We start from the raw sequence: 12,383 nt of genomic DNA, 5'->3' as shown, positions 1-12,383 counted from the left end.
GTGGGGAGAAAGGTGATGGAAAACTTGGTGAAAAGTCAGGAGACTTTTTAGTCAGAGAACAGGTTAATGTGCTGCTGTGGTGAGGAAGAAGAACTGAGAAAGTGAGTGGAAGGGAAAAGAACATTAAGAATTATGGGGATTAAGTTGGAGCCAAATTACAGAGAATCAGGAGCACCATGCCAAGGACTTTTGTCTTTGTTCTCAAGTCACAGAGCAAGAGGGTTGAAACAAATAAACACTAAGTCACCTCCTATGACATTTCATCTTGTTGCCCCAAAATGTATAATTTGCTTCTCCCTGGATATGTCTAAGCAATTGATCTCATTCCTCACAGAGGAAATTCAATGATTCTTTGAACCAAAGTTAAAACGTTTCTGTGTTGCTGATTGACAAGCCATGGGGAGTAGGATGAATGGGCAGAAAGATGGATTCTGTTTTATTTTCTACTAAAAACCAACACATCTATAACAAGAGATGGACATTAAATATTCTAAATAAAAACATTTCAAGGGTGGTAACTTTCTCCTTCCTGTGTGAAAGAGTTAAGATGCTTAAACTAAACTGCTGGATAAATTTTGCAAGAATAAGAAGAGGTGGAGATGACTCACATTGCTGTTTAAACTCGTTTTTATTTTTTGCCCGAAGCCAAACATCAGGATAAAAAGTGAGGTCCTGGGAGGGCAAATCAGGATACTGAGAATGAATCATAGCAACTACCTCACTGACATTGAAGACCATGGATGTGTCTAAAGACAGCTCCCAATGAGCCCACCCCTTCCTATGTACTCATGCCACTTCTCCCATGAGAGATATTGCTTCTCCTTGCTCCTATTAACCCGGGGCAGGGTTAGTGACTATTTTAATCTGTATTATGTGGAGGAAACAACATTCTAGTGACTTTGGAGCTCAGGCATTAAGAAGGCCCTGGTAGCTTCCAGGCCTTTCTTGGAGCACTGAAACATCATGTAAGAAGTCCAGGTTACCCTGCTGGAGAAGCCACAGAAGGCCTAGGACAGTGGTCGGCAAACTCATTAGTCAACAGAGCCAAATATCAACAGTACAACAATTGAAATTTCTTTTGAGAGCCGAAAACCGACCTCTGCGCATGGGCCACGAAGTTTCAATTGCACTGTACGTGCGCACCCGCACGTGGTATTTTGTGGAAGAGCCACACTCAAGGGGCCAAAGAGCCACATGTGGCTCGCGAGCCGCAGTTTGATGACCACTGGCCTAGGCGATTAGACACTACATTGAAAGAAGAAAGAAGAGGCACTGAGACCTCAAATACCCAGCTCTGAGCCCAGACACCGCCACTATTTGACTTCCACTGCATTGGAGACCACAGTAAAAACACCACAGAAGTGGCCTTGCTGACCCCCAGCCACTCTGTGGAATCATGAACATAATAAAATGGTTGCTATCATTTGTGGTGGTTTGTTCAGCAGCAATACTTACCCAAAGCAATGAGGATGCTGACCTGTGAAACCACAAGAAATTTTCATACCTCTGGAACACAGCAGTTCTCTACAAGCTGGAAACATTTCCTTTTTCTAAGAAAGATTACAGTAGGTCCTCGGGTTACGTCGGGGATCCGTTACTACGGCGCAACATAACGCGATTTTCGCCGTAAGTCGGAACCCACCTACGTAAGCACCTACGTCACTCACATGCAGCACAGACACAGCAGTAATGAAGTGACGCAGTAAAAAAAAATTAAAAGAAAGGTAACAATTCCTGGCCTTTACCTGTGGTAAATAAATAATAAAAAACATAAAGCACATATGTACATATGTCACAATGACGAACTTTTTTTTTTTTTAATAAATAAATGGGAAATGGCATGTAACCACGAAACAACGTACGTCGAGTCCAACGTAACCCGAGGACTGTCTGTGTTAGTAACCCTCATGCTCTTTCTATATCTTACTGACAATAGTGAGGTAGAAATTCAAGTAGGATTATAAGATAAAATACAAGATTCCTGGTTAAATTTGAATTTCAGATAAATACAACTATTTTTTATGTAATTGTGTCCCATGCAATATTTGGGACACACTTATACTAAAATATATTTGTTGTTAATCTGAAATTCAAAGTTATCTAGGCATTCTGTGCTTTTATTTGCTAAATCTGACCACTCTACATGCAAGGAATTGCTTTATCTTGACATTACAAAATTATTCCAAAGCTTTGGAGATAATAAATGTAGATTAACTCTTTGTGCATGACTTCATTGAAGGCATAGAGGGATGAGACAAGAATAAAAGACAAAATTTCTGATAGCTCCGAGGAACAACTTTTCCAAGTCTTAGGATGAGCAGATGGGGTAGAAATCCTAAAGAAGACTGAAAATAGAAGCCAAGCAACCAACACGGAGGATGGCTCTGGGGTTAACAGTTCCTGAGTCCAGTGTAGATCATGACCTGGTGTAGGTGCAATGCCCCTTCCTCCTTAGAGAGACCACCTGGCCACACTGGCTTGCTGTCTCACCTACATCATAAGACAGGTTGCGCTAAGTTCCTTCCAACTCTTGCAATCCATAATTCTGAGTGCTGACAGTAGAAATAGAATTCACATTAAGGGTCATAAAGTTGAGATTTTGGATTTTTCCCAGGCTTCAAAATTGTGTTTTACACAGCTAATATTAACTGGCTGGGGATCCCTATTTATCCCTTTTCCAAATCTATTTCTGGATTAAAAGATGGCTCAGGTCATTTTACTAAATCTTCCCATTAAACTACAATAATATATTGCATTAAAAGCTTAGGGTGGAAAGCTTCTGGCCCTCTTTTATGAGTTAATGGTGACCAACTTAGCATTGTGCATGAAAAAAGAACTCTGGTTTTTAAATAGTGGAAAGAAATGGAAAGCAAGTGTCTAAAAAAATAGCAAAGTCTTCATATTTCTGGAGAAAAAATTAATTTGTGGCATTATACTGCACTTCTCAATTATAGAATGAAATCCTTTCTAATCCTAGGCTCCTGATGGCCCAAGTTTGAAAAGTAGCCTTAACTTAAACAGAAACTAACTTTTGGCACATCCTGAAAAGATCTGAAAGGAGTAGCTGGTAGGGTGTCTGAATGACTAGCTGTTTGCTGTAAGCATGTGAATAATAAACTAAGTTTCTAATGTAATAGATCAATTCACCAACATTCTCTAAAAACTGACTACATACAAGGCCCTGATAGGGATTTCATTTAATCCTCACAGCCCTATTGTGTATTATTTATTCCATTTTATAGGTTCAGAGCGGCTCCGAGAGATAAAATCTGTCCCCAAGATCACACAGCTGATGAAAGTAGAGTCAGCATGCAAATGTAACTCTGACTAATAAGTCACACATTTTTCTCCATTATGTTTGTCACAAAAACAGTTGAGGTATGTGAACACAGAATGGGTATATTTATTGTTCTTGTTTTGTGTTCTAAATTAATTTTAAAAGAACAAAACAAGATATAAATATCCCAGCAATGGAAAAAGGGCTCATTTTGCATGGTGTTTCTGTCTCCATGTCCCTCTCCTTCCTTACCTGTCTTCGAAGGTCTCTTGTCTTCTTGCACATGTTGTCTATTGCAATATTCAGGGTATTACTCCTCTCTTTTTTTCCAGTCTGCAAGGAAGAAAAAATGACATAAGTAATGATATAAAATTACTCTTTAGCACTTAACAATTTGCTTTCTAAATTTTCTGAAAATAACAGCTTGAAAATTCAAGAATAGGTTTAAAACTCGCGAAGATATTGCATATGATTCATAAGCACTTCACATAAGACTAAGTAGAGCGGTGATTAAAACTCACATTATTTTCTTCTTTAAGCTTCTGTAAGAGGTCTGATACATGTTTGGGTTTCATTCATTGTGGCAGTAGGCAGAGCATTACTTCCCAAAACTGATCTTCATATCAACTTTTTAACTGCTAAGCACACCATTAACTTAAAAGCATTAGATGCCCAAATTGTCAACTTCTGTGGGAGTTTCTGAAGTCATTTTCATGGTGTATTGTGTAAGTTATGCAGAACTATACTGGAGTTTTGTTAAACACTAAATAAAATATGCAGTGCAAATTCATACAATTTGCAGAAGTTGACCACAATTTCAGCTGACAATATTCCAAGAACAAACTGTTTCAAGTTCTTAAGAACTGGAAGCCGTTTTTGGCTCTTTAAGATAATTTGTGCAATACCTATTCGTTCTTTAAGCAGAACAATTCTCTACGTTATATCCTTAACCTAAATCTTCAGGCTATTAAGTACATGGAGAGTCACCTTGGTTGGTATTTTCTACATATTACTTTTGTGGGAGACAATCGAAATTGAATCTAATAATACTTTCTTCAGCCATATCTTGTATAAAAGAGATTGAGAAAAATTACTATGTGATTCACCTCTAGAAAATTGCTACTATTTAAATTAATAAACTGAAAGGGCTTTTGAGAGGAGACCTTGAACATCAGGAAGGCAAGTTTAAGCAGCTGATAACTGATGGAGCTTATAGCATGGACTTCAGAAAGGACATTGAGGCAAAGTGTAGACCATTAGGCAGGATGCTATATCCTACCTCCAATACATAAATCCATACCACCAAGTGGAAGGACCTCTTTACAGGAAGTTCAAGACAATTTATATTCTATCCTAACCTATATTTTTAGTCTTATATTCCACCACATATTTTTAAGTTCTGTCCTTTATAGTAATAATATTCCAATATTTTTCTATGTCTCTTTTCCATGTTATTTCACATAATGTACCTTTGACTTCTGCAAGTGTCTCTTCAAATAGCCCCCTAAAAAATCCTACCTATTCTCCATTGGTTTCAACAAAGACTTCCCAGCTCTCTACTCAAAAGCAAACTCTCACCTGTCCTTGTTCCCATAGCATTTTGAAAATTTCCCAATATACTCATTTTGTTTCTGTGCATAATCATTACCCTTACAAAACTGTTAGGATTGTGATGTTGGCAATGTATTTTTTTTTCTTTTTCAGACAGTAACTTGCATAGGACTTATTGAATGATATTGACTAGTTTGTAAATGAACAACTTGATTCAAAACACAGCGTAGTTTTATTAAGGGCCTACTATAAGCCAGGAAGGTGTCCTACTAAATTCTGGAGGAGACTTTAATATCTACCTATCAAGGCACAATTAAAATTCTCTATTGGCTGAGGTTTCTGGTACCCACCTAAACCTTTAGTTACATCTAGATTTTTCTCAGCAACAGTGTTACTGATATTTAAGATAGGGAAAATCACCATAATTTGAGGCCACACTCTATACGCTGCAGGATGTTTGGCATCCATGCACCCCTGTCTACCAAAACCTACCAGTAACTCCCAGGCACTATGATAGCCAAAGTTTGACCCCACACATTTCCAGATGCCTCCTAGGGGGAGACACTGTAGGGAACTACTACGTCCTTTAACACATTTTATTTTAGAAAGAAAGTGTGAAATGTGTGCATGATGGAGATTGTGTCCAGTGAAGAAACAGGGAAGAAGACAAAGAGGGAGATGAGTAAAATTTTGGATGTTGAAATAATAAGAGCAACAGTGACACTTACTCAGACAAAAGTGTGGCTACCTTTCCAGCTCCAACCAGAATTATCCATACTAGCAGTGGAAAACCGTGAAAAGCTAATGCAGGGCTATGCAAGGCCATGGCATAAACAGATACACCATGGTATATAAGACACTTGGTAATTTCACCTAAAGAACTTAGCTCTTATTCTCCAGTTCCATGCACTTCTAGCTCTTGGTTGTGTCTCTTTCCACTTCATGAAATTGGAGAGTCAAAAGAGGCAGGAGTGGTACAAAGAGACCCCCCCCCCCCCCGCCCCCTACACACACACACAGGGTATCAGGAATAATATGAGCGACTTCTGTTGTGTCGGCCATAAAAACTCACTAGCTTCTGCAATGTGATTCATCAGAACAACTACAAAATGCCAGCCTTCTCAGAGAGAGCAGCAGTGGCATGCAAGCTTTAATAAAGAATAACAGGAGGTGACAGCATGAAAAGATTCAAAGTGGACTATAAAGATGATTTCTTAATTTCTACCCAGAGCTTCATCTTAGTTTAAAACGTTTCATTGGGTCAAAGGCATTTTGTTCTCTAGGTAATAATAAACAGTCCCTGTCATTATAGGAAGTAAAAAGTCTTCCCTCTTTCTTCCCTTCCTCTCTCTCCTTCGCCCCATCTTTCTTCTTTTCCACCTCCAGCTTTTTTATTGGGTTCTTGCTCTATTTATCCAGATTTATTGGGCTTCCATCAAGCCATTGTATGCTTTTATTCCTTTTGCATGGCATAAAAATAAATAAAGCAAGGAGAAATAGCCCCATCCTGCTTAAAAGCCCTTATTCCTTCTGTTTTCAAAGCCTTAACAAATCATCAAGCAATGAGCTAGGACTGAAGGTAAATTGTGTGTGCTGAGGTAAGGGATGGAAAGAGCAGGATATTGAGACACAACACAGATAACAGACAGAGCCTCTCTACATCCCAAGTACTCATCAGAGAGGATGCTCCTTAAAGAAAGCCTTGACAGGAGCCATCATTAAGTCAGCACAGCCCAGCTAATGGAAAAGGTACAGCATACAGTGGAAAGCCAGGGGGAAAGATGCTGAGAAAATATGGCATGGATCAGCACTATATAGAGAAAGCAATCACATTATTTATCAGTAAATAAACTGCCAGGAAAGATTTTATGAAAAAGAACAGGTTTGAGCATAAACTTCAATCAATAAATTTTTATTAAAATTATTATTGCATATTATAAATAATGTCCCAATGTTATTGAGGCTTATAATCTTTACTCTGTGTCTTTCCATTAATTCTGCCTCACCATTGCTTTCATGTCACTGCTACAGTTAATTGCACTCTCTTGTATGGTTCCCTTGAAGCTGCCCACACCTTTAGAAAAAGTCTAATTATAAATAAACTTTCTTTGAATTATCCTAATTTGAGTGTTCCATCTGTTTCCTGTTGGGACTCTGTTGGGGAGAACTTTCTATACTATGTTGTCCAAAATGGTAGCCACTAAGTCACATGTGGCTATTTAAATTTTAATTAATTAATACTAAGTTTCATTAAAAATTCAATTCATCAGTCCTTAATTTAAAGTGAGCATTAGGCACATGTGTACATGTGTACAGGAAAAATATAGAACATTTCCCTCATCTTAGAAAGATTATACAGCACTATTTTAAAATATATCTTTTTTATTCCAATTGTATAATGAGTCCCTACCATTATACAAGCCATACTTTGAGAATAAAATAGCAATAAACAAACACAAAACGCCAACCCTCCAAGGTGTTTACTCTCTAGTAAACATGAGGTCTAATTATGACCATTCTTTGTTCTAAAGCCCTTTGTTCTATTCCCATTGTCGATGGAATTAAGAACAAACTCTTGATCATGGTGATCAAAGTGCACATGATCTACTCTCAATTTCTCTCATCAATAATTAATGAAATAATAGAATGGGTCCCTTCTTTTCTAGGTAGTAAAATAACAACTCAGGAATGGTGCTCATGGGAAAACCTCATTTTGCATTCTTGTCTTCTTTTTGGAGTATGGACTTTTTTTTTTTAAGACTCAACTCAACTACTAAATTTTACATGGAGTCTTTTTTTATCCTCTCAGTTGGAATTCACTATTCTCTTCTATGATACCTTCCTAAACATTTTTTTATATTTCTTTTATAACATTGGTTCAATAAACTGTTCAATCTATTTAAGAAATCTTTATTATCTACTATATGCCAGGCACCATACTAAGAACCAATGATACATTAGATCTAGTGCCTGCCTTTGAAGAATACACATCTAATGGTAGAATCAGACATAAACACAGAATCAGTAGAGGTTCCAAGGGTAACATATGGATCAGTGGGAGCAGCCACACACACACACCCCCATTAAGGATGAGGTATCAATTGAGTATTGAAGGATATGTTGAAGTCAGCCAAGAGAGGCAGACAGAGAAGGCCACTTTAGGGGGACAGGGAGAGCTTTAGCAATGGCAAAAGCCCTTCTGGAGTACTTAGTAACTAGTATAAAAAGTATGAGGGGAGGCAAGACGTTGGAGATTTTTGCCATATTAAAAAATGAGGTTGAGACTTTAGGCAATTGGGAGTCATAGAAGTTAAGCAGATGAGTAGCACAGGCGAATCATTATTTCAAATCATTGACCTGGCCGGAGTCTGCACAATATATCTGAGGAGATTAAGAACAGAAACAGGCAAAAGAGTTCGATTATTGCAGTGACAGTCTTAACTCTTTATAACTAAGCTACATAGGATGATAACCTGCAGGTTCTAGGGGTTGAAGAAAAGAGCACAATCTAAGCTGGTGTCCAGCTTTCCAGCAGTGATGATGGGCTAGAGTAGACAGATGATGGCACTTGGAACTGAGATGGTCATTTCAGAGAGAAATCCAGGTCAAAATGAGGGTGAGGATTTCAGTTTTAGGATTTTTGAAAGGCCTGTGGAGGGCTCCCTTCATTAGTCTTTGTCCGGGGGTAACTGCTTATCCTCATGCATTTCTCTCACTGGTCTATGATCCTTGAGGGAAACTTCTGACATATAATTTGTTCCACATGGTATCTAGCAACCAGGCTTTGCACATAATAGGAGCTCAAAGGTTATTTGTTGAGTAACAGAAAAAAGAAGACTGGATAAAGGTAACCATTGGCAAATCCCTTGACATTTCTGGAAGTTAACGTCTGCACCCATAAAAAATGAAGATTTGCCCCAAATCTTTCCTGTAGTCCTTTCTAACTTTAAAATTCTATGAAAGGGCCATGTTCTCTAAAATAAAAAATTATAGAATAAAATGTTACTTTTATTGTACAATGTCGTGCATAAGTAGCCACTGAAATGTGTTGGAAACATATTCATAATATAAATTTGAAATGGTACAAATAAAAATGACATTTATACTAGGAAGGCCATGATGCTGACCTCAAAAACCTATGAAGCTTCAAATACTAAAGGATGTTTTAAAGCAAATGAAAATTTATCTAGTTCATAATCAAGTGAAAATGTTATCAGTGCAGAGTCCTGCATGAAATTGAAACAATAAGAACAAATGTTTTTGTTGTTTTGTTATGATTTTGTTTCTGTAGTTCAAATGTGTGCCATTTTATTCAACCCTTTAAAATGACACATCTCCCTTTAAATGGGAATTCTTTCTTATACGGTAAAGATAAAATATGATGCCCTTAAGTTAGTTCTTTTCTGCAGAAATAGCTTTAAAAATATTTTTATGCTTAACACAGAACAGAGGCATAGATTCTAGTCAACACTTTTCAGGCATGAAAGACATACAAATAGACAAGCATAAAAATGAAATCTCTTCTAGAATGTCACTGTACGAAATGGCATATGAGGAAAACATCCTAAAAATCTTTCTGAAACAAGGTCTGTGCTATGAACATAAAACTAAAACAAACAAAAAATTAACTCTGAGACTTGAAAGGAGGTTTTGAAAAATAGCTTTATATGAATAGAATGACACGTATCAAGGGAAATAGGTTAAAGACTGAAAATGTCTTGAACTTTTATATTGTCTAGGGAAGTAAAATATTGCCTCCAGGTAGGTGACTGCTGAGATGGGGCTGGGGGGGGGGGCGGGGTCCGTGAGGGGAGACTAAAGACTGAAACGCCTTCCACAGCAAAATACTGTACACATATTGTATCCAATGCCATTCACAATAACTCTTCATACATATGCATATGAAGATACTGAAGTTCAGTAAGCTTAAATATGGTATTCCAGGAGGAAATGCAGTAAGAGATAGCATCAAATTGAGTTGCGTCCAATCTCAGGCTTTATCCACCATGAATGAATGAACTATAACTTAAACCCAAATTAATTTTATATAAATTATATAAATGCACTTCTTAAAAATAAGCAAAATATTATAGATGTTTGTAGATTCAATTAGAATTGTATTTGAATCTATGCTCCATCTCTTGACAGTTTTATGTTCTTGGACAAAGTGCTTAATCTCTCAAAGTCTTACTTTTTGTATCTATAACATAGAGATAATATAGTGATTACACTATTACAGGATTGTTTTAAGGAATAAAGAGATGAAGAGTGTACAAGTTTGGGCAAATAGAAGAGCACAAATAATGTTAGCAGTTATTATTGTACTTACCAATAGTGTCACCATTGTCACTAATACTTGCATTTCCTGAACTACACCTGCTGACTGATTTCCCTGTTTTTCCACACTAAACCTTTTTACTGGGATTCCCTAAGCTCTTCTCATTCAAAAGGAAAATTTGTAAGTCATTAATTCAAGACTCAGTTCAAGTGCCTCATTCTCTATATCATCTTTCTGACTCTCTTCAACACCACACTAAACAAAACAAAAAAAGTTAAAGTTAAAAATTAAAACCCTTCTCATTTGTGTTTCCACTAATTTCTCTGCATATTTCAATTATAACTGTGAAACTTTTGTCATCTTTAATTTACACTCTGCTTCATCTTATAAATTGTCAAGTCTTAACTGCAATCTTAGTATCTACTACAGTGTTTGGCACTCAGTTAATGGCTGTGGATAACATAAATAAATGTTAACCACACTTTTATCAATAGTAAATAATATTCAAACTGCTTTATTAATAAAATTAGTACGTATGTTCTTTAACAAAAGTAGTTAACATTCATCCTGTTAGCTGTCAGTGTTTTTATTAAAAGACTGTTATTATTCCCTATAAGAAAGACTTGGTATGAAATTTAATCCTTGGATCAGAAAATGGGGGTTCTGAAATAAGCTCCCTGGGTGACCATAACTAAGTTGAATTACCTGTCCCGTCCTTAGACTCTGTAAAAGGAGGCCATTGAACTGTATGATCTTGAGTCCCTCCCAGTTCTAAAAGCATTTAGTCCTGGAATTCTAGTCAAAAAGGGAAACAGGACAGCCTGATGCATGTATTCTCATACCAAAGATGCTTATGAAAGGCCACAGGATTTCAACTGATATGCACCAAACATGAAAGAAATATTCCTGGGTTCGCACTGCAACAAAATTCAAATTGTTTCAGTGGTGATGTTACTTATTTCCTTTGAATTTCAGAGATGGGTATAAGCTATGAGTTTCTCTTTTAAAGAGGATACCATGGAAAAATCAGTCATATATATGTGCAAGTGTATATGTAAAAATTCACCCCAGTGACCAACAGGTAACCTTGAATGAGAAAGGAAGAGTCAGGAGTAAGCGTCTACTTTATTTCCTAAAATCACTGGCTCTTTCACGATTTTTACTTTACCCTGTGATGTTTTGTACCTTGCCTCATTCCAGGACTACCATTTTCCCCTCTCTTCTTGACCTAGTTTCTTGTCCTCCACTAAAATCCAGCAGACTCCGGAACATGTAGTTCTTAATAAGAAGAAATTGAAAAAAATAGCTTATGAATTTAATTGATGGAGTAATTAATTCATGATTCAGCAGTAAGCTATGCTTGTGACCCCTGCTGTAATGGGTTTCAGATCTTGCCAGCTCCTAGGTCAGTGACTGTTTCTATGCTATGGTTACTATTAAATGAAGGGAATATGCTCCAAATTCTAGGTTTTACTTACATTCAGGGCAGGAACCAAAAATATTATGTACATTAATGATTCCTAAATACTTGTCTCAGGACTCATGTGGTGAAAATACAAAAATAAATATGGCCTAGTTATTTAACCATAAAAACTTGTTTTTAATCTGACAGTATTTTCATTATTTTTTAATCCCTACCTGAGAGTATTTTTCCATTGACTTTTGGAGAAAGTGGAAGGGAAGGGGAGAGACAAAGAGAAACATCAATGTGAGAGAGGCTCATCTATTGGTTTCCCTCCACAGGGCCCTAACCAGGGCCAGAGAGCAAGCCTGCAACCAAGGTACATGCTCTTGACCTGTATCAAATCCAGGACCCTTCAGTCCGCAGGCTGACACCCTATTCACTGAGCCAAACTGGCTAGGACAATATTTCCATTTTCTACCTTTGTTTTTTAAATTTGTTTTACAAAATGATGGCTTTATTTAATGGTGACATAATATTTTTATTTAACATAGCAGAATCATAGAGAACCTGTCAGACTCATGGGTCTCTGTGTGTATTTTGTTGTTATTTCCGTTTGAATAAATACATTGCTTTAGGGTTTAAAACAATGACATAAGAAATCTGTCTGATATCACAATCAAAACTGGTTAAATCAGTCATTTGCAGAATTGACATTAAAATAAATTTCTGTGTTTTTAAAACTGGACTTATTTTCTCAGCTTGTTAGGATATTTTATATCAAATACATTGCATTTAAAATAACATTTGTGTTAAACTGCTATTATAAGTTGCTGTAATAGGAGAATCAGATAGATGATCTTCATATCTTAGTG

At 36.8% G+C, this 12,383-nt stretch overlaps 1 protein-coding gene and 1 pseudogene across 4 annotated transcripts in view; one reads left to right on the top strand and one right to left on the bottom strand.

Moving 5' to 3' along the window:
• Positions 1-12,383, bottom strand: part of CTNNA3 (catenin alpha 3) — a 1,396,025-nt gene that overhangs the window by 635,000 nt on the left and 748,642 nt on the right. For all 3 annotated transcript variants that reach the window (XM_079794118.1, XM_079794119.1, XM_079794120.1), the window contains one exon: positions 3,530-3,610. In XM_079794118.1, the coding sequence (XP_079650244.1) occupies positions 3,530-3,610 (81 nt within the window). The remainder of the gene's footprint in view (positions 1-3,529; positions 3,611-12,383) is intronic.
• LOC307112488 (phosphoserine aminotransferase-like) overlaps positions 5,459-12,383 on the top strand; it is a 121,684-nt pseudogene continuing 114,759 nt past the window's right edge. The window contains exon 1 of the transcript in view: positions 5,459-5,675. The product of the transcript in view is annotated as a phosphoserine aminotransferase-like (transcript). The remainder of the gene's footprint in view (positions 5,676-12,383) is intronic.

This window comes from Cnephaeus nilssonii (assembly GCF_951640355.1).
Source record: "Cnephaeus nilssonii genome assembly, chromosome: 16".
NCBI lineage: Eukaryota > Metazoa > Chordata > Mammalia > Chiroptera > Vespertilionidae > Cnephaeus > Cnephaeus nilssonii.
This window is presented reverse-complemented; position numbering and strand designations above follow the sequence as displayed.